The sequence below is a fragment of the Camelus bactrianus genome, chromosome 6 (genome assembly GCF_048773025.1).
Source record: "Camelus bactrianus isolate YW-2024 breed Bactrian camel chromosome 6, ASM4877302v1, whole genome shotgun sequence".
NCBI classification, from domain to species: domain Eukaryota; kingdom Metazoa; phylum Chordata; class Mammalia; order Artiodactyla; family Camelidae; genus Camelus; species Camelus bactrianus.
Genome location: NC_133544.1, coordinates 85,261,300 through 85,277,278, shown reverse-complemented (window position 1 = coordinate 85,277,278; position 15,979 = coordinate 85,261,300). Strand labels below are relative to the sequence as shown.

Genomic DNA, 15,979 nt, shown 5'->3' with positions numbered 1-15,979 from the left:
AAGCAGTCATGAAGTGCTTCCAAGAGAAAGTGGTGTGTTCCAGAAACTAAGAACAAAAGTGTTTCCAGAAAAGTGGGAGAGGATTAACTATGCCAAATGCTCCAAAGGGTCAAGAAAAAGCAGCACTGAGAACTAACTACTGAACTGAGCAACATGAAAGCCCTCGATGGGCTTGACACAAGCTTTCTAGGGACAATACTGGGGGCAAACACTTGAGATTAGGGTGGGTTCAAGAGAAAATGGGAGGGACTGAGGACAGTGAGATGGACCACTCTCCCAAGTTATGTTTCCTTGCTGTCCCTGTGCTGTTCAGGGTCCATCCAGGACTCCTTCCCATCCTTGTCCTTCTCCTCCATTCTCATTTCCTCTCCACCCTCCTTCTCCTCAAAACTTGCCTGTTCCACCTCCCCTTCCTTAAGCCCCACTTCCCTTCAAGAAAAAGTCATCTAGTAAACTGATATCCAGGGAGAGATTAACTAATGAGTTCGCTGATGTTTGGCTACCTTCCAGATAATGTGCATTCTCACATAGAACTCTGACAGATAAACAGATTTTCTCCCAGAGGAAATCATGGCAGCCATAGACTGGAGGAACGCAATTTGCCCTATTCTGAAATTTTCCAATTTAAGAGAAACTTTTATACAGAAGAAATGGTTCAGAACATTGAGGTCATTGCCAAGGGCAGAGCGGGAAGACCCAGGAAGCTCTGAGAAATCCTCCTTTGTCCCAGAGAGAGAAAGAAAGGTAACAATCCAGAGGGGCAAAATTTAGTTTGCTCGTTGGTGTAGTCACAGACACTTCACTAACATACTAATTCAAATGGAATTTAAGGGGCAGGGGTATTAAATAGGTGAAGGGAGTCAAAAGATAGAAACTTCCATTTATAAAATAAATAAACCATAAAAAACCACGGGGACGTAATGCATAGCATGGCCACTATAGTTAACAATGCTGTATTGCATATTTGAAAGTTGCTAAGAATAAATCTTAAAAGTTCTCATCAAACACACATTTTTGTAACTACTATAGAGATGGATGGTAACTAGACTTAAAGTGGTGATCCTTTCATAATGTATTCAAATAGAGAATCATTATGTTGTACACTCAAAACTAATGTTATGTCAGTTATACCTCAATTTAAAAAAAGAAGAATTCTCAAAGAAGCATTACTCCGCTGAAGTCCAAATGCTTCACAGAAGCCATTAGACTTCCTGGAATTTTGATTAATGGTGCTGATTAACCAGCAATGATATTCAAACCCAAGACCCCTGACACCTTCAGAGGGTGGTACAAGACTGAGATCTCTCAGAAGGACTGGTGAGAGCCTTTGGTGAGCCGACCAAAGTCAACCTGCTGACGACTAAAGGAAGAGGCGTTGTGAAAGCGGGGACGTTCAAAACAGAGAAGGCTAGGCAGCGGAAGGGAAAAATCAGGTCACACTTATAATAACAAGAAGTATGTTGTCTGTTCTAATTTATTTTTGATACATTACCATTTTTATTTCAAGAAAATTATAGTCATTGAACCTAGTTGCTATAGTTAAGAATATCTAAGGAAATTAAATATTTCTAGAGTTTTAAAATTAGAAAATAGATTTCTGGCACTGTGCTCTTTCTGGAATTTTGTAAAAATGTGCTAAGGAATTATTATAAGTGGACTTCACATTAGGCAAACAGGCTAGGGCAGAAAGAGCTGGCTCTGTCAGAATCGGCTGCACCATAGGCAAGTCTCTGTGCTTCTCTGTGCCTCAATTTCCCCATTTACAGGATGTGGAAAATAATATCTAAGCTCCCTTCCTTCCCTAAGAACTAAAGATGCTAATTTGAGATAATATTTGCCTTCTATTTGCCAGTCAGTTTCCCAGTGTGGTTCATTTTGACCCTGCTAAACGTAGCTGAAGAAGAGAAGAAATCTTTATTAAAAATCTAAATAGTGTGGTGGGCATAGCACATGCTTAGCGTGTACAAGGTCCTAGGTTCAATCCCCAGTACCTCCATTAAAAAAAAGAATCTAAATAATCAATAGGAGATGTGCTTTCATTTTTACAACCCCATCACTAGAAGAGCTATTTAATTCAGTACACATATATGTGGGACTGATTAAGAGACCTGATGTATTTACTAGCAATATTTTCAGACAGAGTTTATAAGTACCAAGCTGAGTCTCCGTCTTTCAAAGAACATTTCTGTAAGCTCTGAGTAAGGATTTGATTTACAACTCTCATTCTTTTGCCTTAATAATGGGAAGTTTTTCCATACGAAGCCAGGTCTCTCCTTAGCTCAATGTCCTAATTTCCCCTTGTCAAAATAGCTTTTTTAGGGAGTCTCTATTGTTCTCAGTTAATTTTAACACTAAATTAAAAGCGTCATATGGTGGTGATTTTAAAAACATTTTACTTCGGATGCCAAAAGGTACCTCTTAAACTACTTCAATCATAATTGTTACCATCGTTACAATAAGGTTTTCATATAGAATCTCTCTCCGACCTCAAAGTGTTCTATAAAGACCACACTTTGAAATTTTGTTCTCTCCAAACATACCCCATACATTAGATAAGGGGTCGCTGACCTCCTCTTGCAGACTTAATAGTCAGGAGAGTGCATAACTTCCCACTGGATTCAAAGGAAATAGTGGCATTTAAATCCTAAATCTAATAATCTAATGCTATTCCAGTGGCTTACCCTCTTTTTCGCCTTTTTTGATTCCAAGTTTTCTAAAATCATCTGGGAAGTAATAGATCATATTTAATTGTTCAGGCTTTTAGGCTGTACTTTCAGAATCGCTTCTGATTTGTGGTCTGGCTCTAGTTCAGTTTTACCCGACACAAGGTTTATTTCATCGGCCCTGTATCAAAGCTTCCTCACTTTAGCCAGAAATTAAAATAATAGCTTGACGTTTCTCCTCCCTGTCAAAGAGCTAGTCAGAAACGCAATTTGCTGTATTCCGTAGATGACTCTGTATGCTCCTCGTAAAAGCCGGACACATAATCCTTTCATTTATTTAGTACAGGCACTCTCGACTTGGCCCGTACAAAGACAGAATCTTTTTTTTTTTTTTTTTATCCTAACAACTACGTTCTTTTAGTGTTACAAATTGTCATGAGGCCGGCAAAGGGTAAACTGCCGGATTAGACCTGGTCCTTGGAATAAAGCCCATGATACCTGATGGCCCCTTCCCTCTTCTCCTAAAACGGCTTATGCAGCCAACTACCAAGTGAGGAGGGAAGGGGGTAGACACCAGCAGGGGCCAACATGGTCACCTAGTTCTAAGATGATGAAAAAGAAAACATCCCGAATACAAAAATTATCAGAAGGAAAAAAGCTCTTTTGTAGTATAAGTTTTTCTTAGAGATCTGACAGATGCCCTCAGAGTAACCTGAGCTTTTGCCTAGCATTAGCACTTTTTAAAGCCCAAATGCAACCTTGATTTGTGGTATTCGTGTGCAAGGCCATGTGGTCCGGTGCCCAGAAATCTTGAGTACTGGATCTCTTCTTGGCTGCCTGAGTGCCCTTGAGCAAATCGCTCCAACATCCTGGTTACAGGAAGTTGAGATAGTCCCACAAGCTACCTGCCTTCCACCTTGACTCACAGCTCCCGGCTCCCCAGAGAATGTGCTGTTAATTAGAGACAGGTCCTATGAAATGAAAATTACCCTGTAGATAATTATTATTTAACAAGATTAAGCCTCATAACATCTTCCACAGATCAGGTTAAGCTCCAAACTTCAGCGCTTAACTTTCTTCCCCCATTGAGAATTGAAGGACAAGTTCACGACTGCAGATTCACTCCATTTTCCTGGTTTAAACCTAAATTCAGTATTTTTCTAAAATTCTCCCTTACTTGCTAACGCTTCTCAATCAAGACTACACAGTGCTTTAGGTATTCACACTACAACAGTGTTCTGAGTTTTCTGTTTAACTTGAATAGACTGAAAATAGTCATCCTGTTGTCAGGGAGGAGGTTCTTGTCTCCTTGCAGAAGGAATGCAGAAATGAGACACGGAGGTCAAGAAAGCAAAGCAAGGATTTATGAAGGGGTAGGCAGCACTCTCTCAAGGGAAGAACGGGCCGATAGCCACGCGCTGCTTTGGCAAGCTGGTTACAGGGATGTAAAAATGAGTGGTCAGGGAGACTCGGGGTCGCCTTTCCTGATCTTCATTCCAGCTCCCCTTTCTTGGGGGGGAGGAGGGATTTTTGTCCTTATTTCGTCTTGATGGGGAAGTCGGATGAAGTCATAAAGAACAAAAGGTTACATTTGGTTGGGGGGTATAAGGAGCGAAAGGTTACATTCAGATGGTGGAAGTCCTGTCTTGTCCCATCTTTCCCAGCCTGCCTCCAGGACACTGGTCACCCCAGACGGTATGGTTTCTTATCAGTCCGGAGGTTTCTGCTTTTCTTGATCTGTCCAAGGACCCCCATTGTTCACAAGATGTATGGTTTCCTGCCATTTGGCCTGTGTCCCCCTTTCTCTGCTCATATCTAGCTACCTGCCTGCTGTAACAATCCTAGTTGAAAGAGTGAGTTCATTTATAAATGGCAAGTTTCTAAATCTCCTAAGTCTCAAACATAGAAATAGAAAGTTAATTGACAGTATATCAAGCATTTTTTTTTGAAATGGAGATTTGCACTACCAAGGAGATATATATATATATATTATGTGTGTATATATATATTTTGTTGTTTTGTGAAACATGGCAAGCTGAGTTTGACATTTAAATAAAAAAATGAAAACAGTCAAAAAAAAAAAAAGGCAAACCACTTTTGAAGAATATGATGGCAGGCTTGATTCCAGCTGTATCCTAAAGCTATCATGAATACAGTGGTGTAGTATTAGCACAAACAGACAAGCAGAACGGAGAAACAGAGAGACGCAGGCAGCAATGCGGGCACACACAGATGCTTGCTGTACGGAGGAAGTACACCATGTGGTGCTGGGACGAGCGGCTATCCAGACGGACCCTGCCTCGCACAGCCACAGATACATGCCAGGAAGAGTCCAAAATGTCATGTAATGGGGAAGGCAAAAATTATAAAGCACTTTTTAAATGAAAAAAATTTAAAAGATAATGTTTTCATGACTTCAGGATAGGGAAAGTCTCCTTAAAACAAGATACAAAAGACACTAAACATAAAAGAAAAGATGGATAGATGTGCCATTGAAATTAAGGATTTCTGTTCATTCAAAAACCGTGAAAAGAATGAAAAGTAATCAGAGAAGGAGAGATATTTACAAAATATAACTCAATAATGATTAGTATTAAAAAATGCATCCTACACATCAGTGAGAAAAAAAAAACAACCTCAGGAAGACATCAGAAACAGACAAAAGTTTTGAATAGGCACTTTTCCAAATAAGAAATCCAGTGACCAATAAGCATATAAAGATGCTCAATGCCATTCCTAATTAGGCAAATGCAAAAATAAAACCATGACGGACATCTCTATAAAAACATCACATTGGCTAAAATTAGTCTGGCAGTATCAGGTGTTAGTGAAATGAAGCTCTTCATAACACAGTGGGGGTGGGGGGATATGAAACGTGAACGACATGCCTACCTCCTAACCCAGCGGTTAGACTCCTAGGTAAATACCGTACAGCCACGTGTTCACGTGCACGAAGATGCACACTGCAGCCCCGTAAGATTGAAAACATCAGAGCAATGAAATGGCAAATCACACAGCAGTGAAAGTGAATAAATCACACGACACACGACGTGGATTTTATAAGCAATGTTGAGTGAAAGACACCAACACAACATACAGTGTGATTCCATGTTTATAAGTCAAAAATAGCGACTTATAACCAGCTGCACACATAGCCGGTAAAACCGTTTAAAAGGGGGGACGTATGACCATAAAATCGGGATAGTAGTCACCTCTAGGGGACAAAGGGGAGGCTAGAGGGGACACACAGGGCGATCTGGAAGTGCTGGTAATAGCTTCTCTGCACCTGGTTTGTCATTACATAGTTGTTTGCTTCATCCACTAAAGCGCACATCTGTTTTATGTACTTTTCTGAATACTTCTCCAAATTCAAAAAAACAAGAACTCGTACTACCAAATATTAACACTGATGAAAGCCGTAAGTATTAAACTAGCGTGGGAAAAACTAGAAGGCCCAGAAACAGGGCCAAGACACAAAAGACACATAGGAATTTAATATTCTATGATAGCACTCATTACAGTTTAAATTTAAAAAAATTAAAATCTCACCTCATGCAATATTCCCAGATAAATTTGAGATGGATTAAAAATTTCCTTTTGAATTAAAGATAAGTATAAAAGTGAATTTTTAAAAATGACTAAAAGAAGGATAAATCCATACCCAACCTCGGGGTAGCAAAGGCTCACTCTCACCCCTGAGAAGGTGGACTCCTAAAGAAAACAAGCTCTACACCAAACACACCATCAACTGTATTAAAAGGCAAGTGACACACAAAAACAGTAACAACATGTAACAAGAGATGGACATCTTAATTCATAAAGAACCTCTAAGCCAATAAAAATGGCAAACTCTCCAAGAGAATACAGGAGGGCATGAATAAGCAGTGCTCAAACCATGGACGTAAATAGTCAACAAACATGAAAAAACACTTAGCCTTCATTCATAATCAAAAAAACACACATTTCAAAGGTAGTCCTTTTCTACAATTATTCAATTTGCAAAGATTTTAAATAGCAATTTGCGATTCTGGGAGTTTCCTTTATGGCTAGTGGGAATGCCAAGGGGCCATCTTCATGAGTGTGTGATGTACATCAAGTCTCAAAAACGTAAGTGTTCACCAGCAAGTCCCTTCTAGGAAGGTACCTTTTGGAAACAAACCACTTGTATTCAGCTGTGATGGCATTTTAGGATGTTGATTGCATCCCTGTTTTCAGGTTGCATTATAATTAACAAATTGTGAAACAAGATGATTTTGAAAGTTAAAGTACACCCATAAAATGGAAGTTATTCTGTAGCTATCTGAAATGCAGAATCTCTAGTATGTGAAAATGTTTACAATATATACAGCAGACTATTAACTGATGCATAGTATGATTACACTGCTGAAAATATAAATGCAGAGCTATGCAGAGAAAAGTCCGTCCGTGTACACGTGCCCGAATGCTAACAGAGGCCCTCTCTCCGGGGGTGGGACTACAGGGGACTGTGTGAGTGTGCATGGAGCCCTCCCATGTTACCCAGCTTTCCAGAAATAACATGTATTTTTATTCTGTAAAGAAGGAACAGCAAAGAACTTTATGTTATGAAATCATTTACAATTAGTTTTAAAAGTAAAATTAATGAAACTGTTCCCTCAGTGTACTTTCACATTTGCTTTTTGCGGGGAGGGGGCAAAAGGGAGCTGGGAAGCAGGAGCCCCTCCCATCACATGTACAGTGGCCGGAATGTATTTTCATTCAGATGGTATATATGAAAAGTTCTTTTAAAGTTAAGCTAGATTTAATTAAGCACCACTAAAACGTCACATTAGCATTTTGAAATTGCTGTAATTAATATTTTATTCTTCAACACTGTTTAAAGGCGCCAACATACTAGACAAAGAAATCTTTGATAACATACGTGTTAATTTCTCTGGAGAAAACCACATAATCCTTTAAAATTACATATTTATGTATATATATGAGATTAAGGTTTCTGCAGCTCACGTAACCCTCTTTTTTTGCGTGGGAAAGCAATATACTGATAACAAACCAATTGTAGCTTTAAAAAAACTGGTTTTCTTAGCAAACTGAACCTATCATCTGTTAGTACAATGAACTCAAGTCAGGCCAGGCAGGAGAACCGCTTCTCCCTTCACCTATGTCCGTCATCTTGGGCTTTTCCTACAGCTCATGTTACTCCAGGCAAATCTGGTCACCTAGACCCACCCTCCAGCATCAACTAAAAGGACTCCTTATTCCTAATCAGAAGGAAAACATTCTTCCTAAGGAAAGGCAGAAGAAGGAAACAAACACTTAAGAATCTTCTCTGAGTGTCTTCCTTGGTATCTCATCCAACACCGCACAGTCCCATGCAAACATGCACAAAATTCTCTACGTTGCTCCCTTCATTATTCAGAAAGGGAGGGGCCTGTATCTTCCTAATTCATTGTAGGTGATGGCCTGGGACAACTTAATAATTCACTGAAAGACATGTAATAAATGCTACTTGACAGAGGTAAGAATAAAGAGAAAAGCAGTTGGTCACCTGCTTTCATTTGGCTTAGAGAAAAAAATGTGCTCTCGTGCACACTAACGTATCAGACCAACAGATGACACACTGCAAAACTTTAATACAGTGTGATTAAGCACAATATTCAATTTTTAAACTTTTCAAGCACATGAAAGTTATCTTCTCAAAGTGGGCTACTTGCATAGCTTCCTTTGTGTACCTTTACAAAATTCTTTCCACAAGGTCTGACACTGATCTTGATACTTGTTAGAAAGTCTGATGGAAGATAATGAGATCCCAACAGGCAGAGATGCAGGAGATTATCCGGACGCCCATCTTCAGAATTCATCATCAGAGGACTGATCGTCACCCTCATCCCTTACTTCTCGGTATTTCCTAGAAGATTCTCCTTCTGGATTATAGCTCTGCATTTTAATATTCAGTCTTTCAGCTAATTTTTGTGCTGCCAGCTTGGCTTGCATCTCCTTTAAAACAGAAAGCAAAGCAGAAAGTTACACATGTGCATCTTTTCCCTACAATTTTTCAATGGGAAGTCACTGGAACAGACTCGAATTAAAGGGGCTTTCTGCTGCACCGGGTGCTCTCTACAGCACTGCGCCCACCACAGACACCACAGGGCAAGGCTGGGGAGAGCTACGAGCCTGCTACGGCGGTGGTGACAGACTTCCAGCCATAAACAACGTGCACTGAAATATCCCACCTCTACAGGAGAAACTGAGTCATCAGCCTGGCACTGCAATGGTTATAAATACAGACACATTTTCAAGTATGTGGGCACCTGATCTGTATGTACAAACTTACAGAACAATTTCAACTGTCAAATGTCAAAAATCACCAATGCTATACTGATTCTCCAAGGGGAAGAATCTTTCTCCCTGGATTAAATCATGGCTTCTAGGCTTGCGAGGTACATTTCTACACCACAATGAAAATCAAAGAATTAATACTAAAAACTGATTGTCACTCTTCAAGTTAACTCCCATGAATATTACCATGCAATCAAAAGTTCAGTTAAGTTTCAGACACTGGCAATGTGTGTATATACACCCAAGGACATTGTCACCAGCTGATGGCGGGTGGTGGTGCTCATTCCTGACCCAGCTCCTCACCTTGCCCATGCTGCCCCCAGACCACCTGAGCTTGTTCCTGTCCCTGCCCTCGGGCCACGGGCAGTGTGGGTAGGTGGGACTGAAGTGGGAGCTGCTGCTACCACTACCACTCTGCCGAGGAAACCAATTTCAAACTGAAGGGTTTAATTCAGCCTACGAATATCTCAGGACAGACACTGAAGGCCAAATAGACAATTTAAAAAACAATTCCTCCAGGCTCAGTAACAACGAGGCAATAACTTCAATGCACTGAGAGGAAGAAAAATGGCTTTTAAAAAGGAGGGCCTTAAAAATGCCAATCCGTGCTACCTGGGCTTCTATGAAAAGCCCAGGCAGAATAACAAGCTAGGTCTGCATTCACTGATGTTTACAGTACCCAATTAAAGCCTAGCCAAGCAGCATTAGGTCTGGCAGCTATTTTCCTGGAGGCTCAAATGATCGCTGTCTAAGAAAATCAAACCCTTTCTTTTCTCCCAGTGGTCCTCACTTACCTTCTGTCATCCCATTACCCTGTACACAAACTGTCAACTTACACATTTAAAGCTCTATGCAGAACACACAGATCGTGAAGAAAACACTCCAAAACTGTTTCAGTGACCAAAAGTAAGAGATTCTTCTGTCTTCACAAGGGCCCGCAGATCTGCTATTAAGCTTAGTGTCCAGCTTTCTGTTGACAACACACCACTTCCCACCCATCTCATGGTCTCCTCGGTACCGCAGGAGACTGGAGCCTGGAAACCACACTGCCCTGACTCTTAGCAGGGTTCCAGGTTAAACGCCACCACTGACACGTTCTCACGCAGGTTTCTCAAGGTGGAAGACCGAAAAGCGATGCTACTGCTACCTGACGGTCTGGCTTTTCAGAGCTATGAAATTTCACAGTGGTCTCAGCACATTTCCCAGCAAATACCACTTTGGTGTCACAGGCAGCTGTGACCATTTCCTACAGTGCCAGCAGCCTCAAGACTGCAAGCTAGAGGCACACAACTGAGAGCTCATGGCATGCACAGATGCCCACATCTCTAGGACCTCGTGCAGTCTACTAAACCCTGCTCTCCCTGAACCTCCAGGAATAAGTTCGGACTCATGTGAGCCGCATCTGACATGCAGACAAGACACAACCAATCCTCTAAATACCTCATAGCTCTGTTTCTGCTGTTTCTGAAGTGCCAGAGACTCCTCTATGGAGAGCAGCTGTGCAGGCAGATGGTGGAGCGGCAGGAGCCGGGCTGCTGTGATGTCATCAAGGTGCTTCCTGTCCCTGAGCCGCCTCTCCTCTGAGCAAACAGGAGACCCTCGCCTCTGACAGTGACTCGACCAGTCGTGCTGCTGTGAAGGTAACCTGGAGGGGGGAGAACTTCCGTCACACCATCAGACTGGTTTCCTTACACAGACACCTTCGCAACATTCGCACACACGGAAGTGGCCTGTAACCTGAGCAGTTAATTCTTCTACAAAGGTGACAGTAAGCACTGTACCACTATTTACGTGTGTAGATAAAACTTGGTCCTTCTTCTAACATATTTACCTCAAAAACAGAACTACTGCGACTGGCACGTTTTTGGAGAGTAATTTGACATTTCGTTGTTCTAACAAGTAGGTGCCTTTCCCTTCTCTCTTCAAAGCTTATACTTGAACTGAAGCCTGTTTTTATTTTTTCATTCAAAAACATTTGCTAAGGGGCTTACTGCCCAGCAGAGGGAAATAAACTTGTCAACCCTCAGTGCAGTATCATATCACAGGGACCACGACACGGGCCCACACAGGGTACGCTGGAACAAAAAAAAGGGAACACCCAGTTGGAATAGGACATGGGGAGGTTGTCAGAAGAGCTTCAAAAGAGTGCACTTTGATGAGTTTTTGAATAGTAAGTATTCAGGAAATGAGGGGAGAAGGGCATCCCAGCGGCGGGTGCGAGGGGACCCGCTGTGGCGCACAGGAAGCAGGGGTGGGGACTACAGGACAGGCAGCGGGAGGAGGCTGGGGAGCAGGCTGGGTCCAGCCCACTGTGAAGACGTCTATGAACAGGTTCAGGTTTACAGTCTGCAAACTGCACTCTGGCAGCAGTGGAGAGGATGGACCGGTGGAGTTAAGACTAGGCCAGGACCAACCACAACTACAGCCCAAGAGAGGGATAACAGCCTTCACCTTCATAGGAGAGAGACACCACCGCATCCCACCCTCCAACCTCCATTTGTCCAAGGCCTACCGACCCATCAAGGCCCAGGCTTTACCGATAACTGCACCCAAGTGTCTGTCTGTGTCTTGTAGACCTTCCCTTGGTAACCCTCACTGGCATTCCTTTACCTCCTCCCACTCCCAGCTAAATGACCACAACACAGAACTGGGGTCAGTATATTCTGTTGTATGTGTCGACTAGATGATGATTCTGGCTTTTGGTCTACCTAGAAGTGAGGAAAGATACCTCACTACACACAAGCCATTACTTAAAGATTCCCTTTTATTCCTAACCAAAAATTAATGTAATATAATCCTCATTTTCTATGTGGGAGAAATAATTTTGAGATTAAAAAAAATGGTAAGAATTAAACTTGAAAGTCTCTATCAGAATAAAAATTGGTTTTAGGTATTTTTAACTGTAGACTTTCATTTTTCAAAGAAAGGCACAGTGGTTAGACTTGTGTCTGGTGTTACATTTTTGTAAATCTACTCCCTCACTTGAATGTTCTATTTGCATTTCTCTTTTCTCTTCAGAGAGCTTTTGTTTTCCTGAATATGTCAGAAACAAAACTATGACTCAGAACTTAGAAGCAGGGTTAATTTCCTACCCCCACCCCAGTCCCGGCCCAGATGTTTTCAGGTTTTTAACCCCTTCTCAGCTCCCTTCCCCCTGAAATGATTATACAGTTTAATGTTCTTCCAGCTATGTAAGCCTTGGGTCCTCATCTAGGTCCTAAACTCTATGAGGAGCAGAATCTTTACTTCTGTGTCGCCACGGCACCAGCTGCCCACGTACAGCGTACACACAAATATTTTTTGCTGAGAAAGTCCATCAGCTCCTGCAACTGTTTTCCCCTTAGCTGAAATTCTCATCAAAGGGGGAGCAATATAGCAGAAAATGGTTCTGGAAAAAAATCAGAATAAATTCTCTGTTTAATATGAAATATCGCCCAAATATCCTGAAATTTAATACTCTAGCTGCTATTTAAAACTTTTTCAATTATTTGGCTAAAAAACTACAGCATTTCTCAACATGACCCCTCTGCCAGGCTAGAGTTTCCACAATCTGCTCATTGCTAACCGCAGGCAGTTCTCACACATGGTCCAGAGTTTAACAAGTAGTATGCTTCTGTGGCGATGTACTTACACATTGGTTTTAAATTTATGTGGTGGGGGCAGGGGGTTTTTGGCTCGAATTTCTAGCACTTTCATGTAATGAGGCTTCCTCTGTGGCTCGCTCTGAAGGCCAGTCAAGTTCTCAGTACTCGTGTTTTCTTCTGAGCGGTGTTCACTTGAGTCTGCAATCGTGATCCTTTGTAATCTATCAATAAACTGGTTGTCAGAGCTGCTAGAACTATCCTCCGCTTGACCAGCAACACGATGCTGAGGGAGAGGCGCACGCGCTTCAGCTGGGGAAGGTGCGGTAGCTCTGCTGCCCGAAGCTGGGCACTTGCTCACCGTGAACTCAACCTCGGGGGCGTCTGCATTGCCTCTGCGGGGAGGATGGACAGGTTCCTTCTGTTGTGAGGTTGTCTGAGATGGCGTGACGTTAGCTACAGAGGAACAGCCAGGAACTAGTGATGAAGTATCAAGTATCTGGTCAGAGTTCTGGGCCTTTTCTGTGTCCACATCAACAAATGCAACTGCCTTCTGCCTCTGTTTACAGTCTAAACTAACGGGATGCAAGAGTCCACTTCTTCCTTGAATTTCTTCACGCTCTGTAATGGCAGCTTTCAGTTTGGCGACAGAGTCTAAGATCTTTTTACCTTTGTCGGGCAATTTGCAAATGAATTTTCTGGCAAAAGGAAAAGAACATGCATACATAAGAGAGAGCCATGTTTTTTAACTTGAGATATCAAGACAAAGCATTATTCTCAAAGGGAGAGGAACCAGTCAAAAATGTGATTTCCAAGTACCCCAAAAGAGAAATAAAACAACAGAATCATTATCCAAATACCCCTCAAAAAACAAGGGGCTGCAGGAAAAATAGGGAATAGGCCTCATCTGTCTCATCTAATTAGAATTTCAACAAAAGTATTTTAAGCATATATGACATTCCAAAAATCAGCAGTTTTAAATTAAAAGTGTGATCTCAAAGACTTTCCTGGGGAGGGTTAATGGAGGGATGTGCAAGGTCAAAACTATTTTTATAACAAAACTAAGACATTATTTGCCATTTCTCATTTTCTTACAGGAGTACAGAGAAGTTTTCCAGAAGCCACACGTTATATAACAACATCACTGCTCTGATGGCTAACAGAAAGTATGTGCTTGGGTAATCTTTTGTTTTAAAGATTCTCACTTGTAATTCCTAAGACAATGATAAACATCAGTAGATAAAACACACATAAGACAAGAGCTCTTTGGGATGCTCAATTAAATCTTAAGAGTAAAAGAGTCCTGAGACCAAAAGTTAACTAACGCCTACAGATCAAAAACCCATTCTCACAAAGGCAAAACAGCTGGCTCTACTAGGAAGCCCCCAAATGATGATTTGTCCTTTTGTCTGAGTGATAGAAGTTCCTTTTCTGATTTTCTTTTAACTACACAATAAATAGGGAAGGTTCCATCTCAGGCTTTCTATTCTTTCTGACACTACAATCATTTCCCCAATTTCAACTATTACTCTCCCTCTCCAACTGAGATGCCTGTATATTCCCAGCCTTCTCTCTTGAGCCTCGGGATCACTTCTCCAGCTTTTAACTAGATAATAATTAACTCTCCCATCAAATCAGTTCGCCTAAGTGAAGTCAATCTGGGACCTATTCCCCTCCCCCAGCCTTCCTATTTTTATTAGTGGTGCTCCACGCGGTCTAGAAGCTTCAGCCGTCTCTCAACTACATGTTCAAATTAGTCCACACCTGATGCAGTTTTCCCAATCCCACAACCACCCTTCTAGTTCACTTTTTAAAAATCCCCTTGTTGGGAACCTCTCTGAAAATATCCTCCTACCGTCTTCTGCCTCTTTTCCCTTCCAACTATCCTGCACCAACCTGCTAAAATAAGCTTCCTAAAAAATCATTTTCATTATATCGATCCCCCGGTAAAATCCGTGAAGTCCACCAGCTGAGTGTAAGTCAAACTTTCTTTGCCTAATAAACCCCTCTTTTATCCCACTTTTCCCATGTCCTAGGTTTCTGTAAAAATAGGGTCTAGAAATGAAATTGACAAGATGTTTGGGGCACGACTGCGGGGGTGGGGGGGACAAAAGAATTTGGGATACAGATCTTCCCTTCAGAGAACCGACACAGGAGCTGAATAAGTAAAACCACGAGGAGTTTGATTAGCTGAAATGCTCCGCAGCTGCTCAGCACGGAAGCCATCCCGCAGGTGGTCGGTGCCCGGCCGGAAGGGGTCGGCTCTGCGGCTACAGGCCGGCCACTCGCCCGCGCGCCTGGAGCGGACCCGCCTGAAGCAAGGTCACCTTCCAGGTAAGAGAACGGGGTTGGGGGTGAGGTGGGGGATGGGGTAAGGTGGGAGGGGAAGAAGGGAGGACGCGTCCCGGGGAGCCCGAACCCAAGGAGACAGGCGGTGACTCGCGGGACCCACGCTTACACGTTGCGCAAAAGTCTCTCCTGGCGCCTCAACATCTCCCGCAGCTCCGCCAAACTCCGCTGCCCCAAGTCCTCGGGAGCTTGGGGCTCGAAGCCGCGGGGCAGCGAGGACATTCTGCGGGGGCTGAGGCTGGCGAGGCGGCGGGCACTCGGCGTCCTCGGCAGCCCCCGCTGCTGGCGCCGGATCCGCGGCCGGCGGGGCCTCCGGGGCACGAGCGGGAGCCGCCATTTTCCCGGAAGAACAGGTCTTCTTCTAGCCGAATCGAGCTTTATTGAAACGCCGGAAACAAACGCAGACAGGGATGAGGAAGGGACCAGAGGGGCGGGAGGGGACGCGAGGTTCGGGGTGACGTCACGTGCCAGCCGGGCGCGCTCGCGAGCTGTCTTTTTTCTGTGCATCCGCTCTTCACGTGTTTGTTCAGAAAGTAGTGAGTGTCCCGGCCCCTGCCCTGAAGGAGCCTACCGAGGAAAACAGTGTAATTTTAAGATGGATGTGGGCTACAGGGAAGGTATCTCTGAGAAGTGAAATGTAAGTGGAAACCTGAGTGATGAGTTACCCAGTGGTGAGACTAGGGGAATGTGCCGGTCGGGGCACGGGAAGCGCCGGCCTATGGCGTGGCCCGCCCAGTCCAAGGCTTAGAAGCCCTCAAATGTTAGTTGGAAGGATCCTCAGTGACCATCAGCGTTTCGTAATGGGCTTTATGGCAATGGGAGCAGGGCTTTTCTTCATTTGCGGCACTCCCTCAGGCACTGCAAGACATTTGGTGTTTGGCTTCAGTCCAGTAGTAGCTTTGGCATTCCCGAGTCCTCATTAACAATCCAAACGCACCCCCACCCAACACACACGCTTCCAAAGACTCACAAGGGGTGATGGAGGTGGGAGGTGCTGTACAAGCCAGTTGAGAACCTCTTCCTCAATTCCCTATTTTGCTTACAGAAAAACGGAGGCACAAAAGCTGA

General features: G+C 43.1%; 1 protein-coding gene and 1 long non-coding RNA gene across 5 annotated transcripts in view; one reads left to right on the top strand and one right to left on the bottom strand.

The window, feature by feature from the left end:
• Positions 1-6,143: 6,143 nt before the first annotated feature.
• On the bottom strand, positions 6,144-15,291 carry POLR2M (RNA polymerase II subunit M). The gene is made up of 4 exons (XM_074366197.1): positions 15,021-15,291; positions 12,613-13,260; positions 10,422-10,626; positions 6,144-8,639 (listed from the first exon to the last, which is right to left on the bottom strand). The coding sequence occupies exons 1-4, from the start codon at positions 15,131-15,133 to the stop codon at positions 8,493-8,495; spliced, it is 1,113 nt and encodes a 370-aa protein (XP_074222298.1). The 5' UTR covers positions 15,134-15,291; the 3' UTR covers positions 6,144-8,492.
• Positions 13,495-15,979, top strand: part of LOC123612635 (uncharacterized) — a 50,041-nt gene continuing 47,556 nt past the window's right edge. Inside the window, exons 1-2 of one of the 4 annotated variants that reach the window (XR_012507685.1) lie at positions 13,495-13,728; positions 14,769-14,896. This is a non-coding gene — a long non-coding RNA (uncharacterized LOC123612635). Of the gene's footprint in view, positions 14,897-15,979 lie in introns of all 4 variants that reach the window. The other 3 variants (XR_012507683.1, XR_012507684.1, XR_012507686.1) reach the window with 3 other exon arrangements.

Coding starts and splice junctions, on each gene's coding strand:
- POLR2M (XM_074366197.1), bottom strand. CDS start 15,133: ATGTCCTCGCTGCCCCGCGGCTTCGAGCCCCAAGCTCCCGAGGACTTG. Junction 13,261..15,020: donor GAGAGACTTTTGCGCAACGT/GTAAGCGTGGGT, acceptor TCCTTTTGCCAG/AAAATTCATTTGCAAATTGC. Junction 10,627..12,612: donor CATAAATTTAAAACCAATGT/GTAAGTACATCG, acceptor TCCCCCCTCCAG/GTTACCTTCACAGCAGCACG.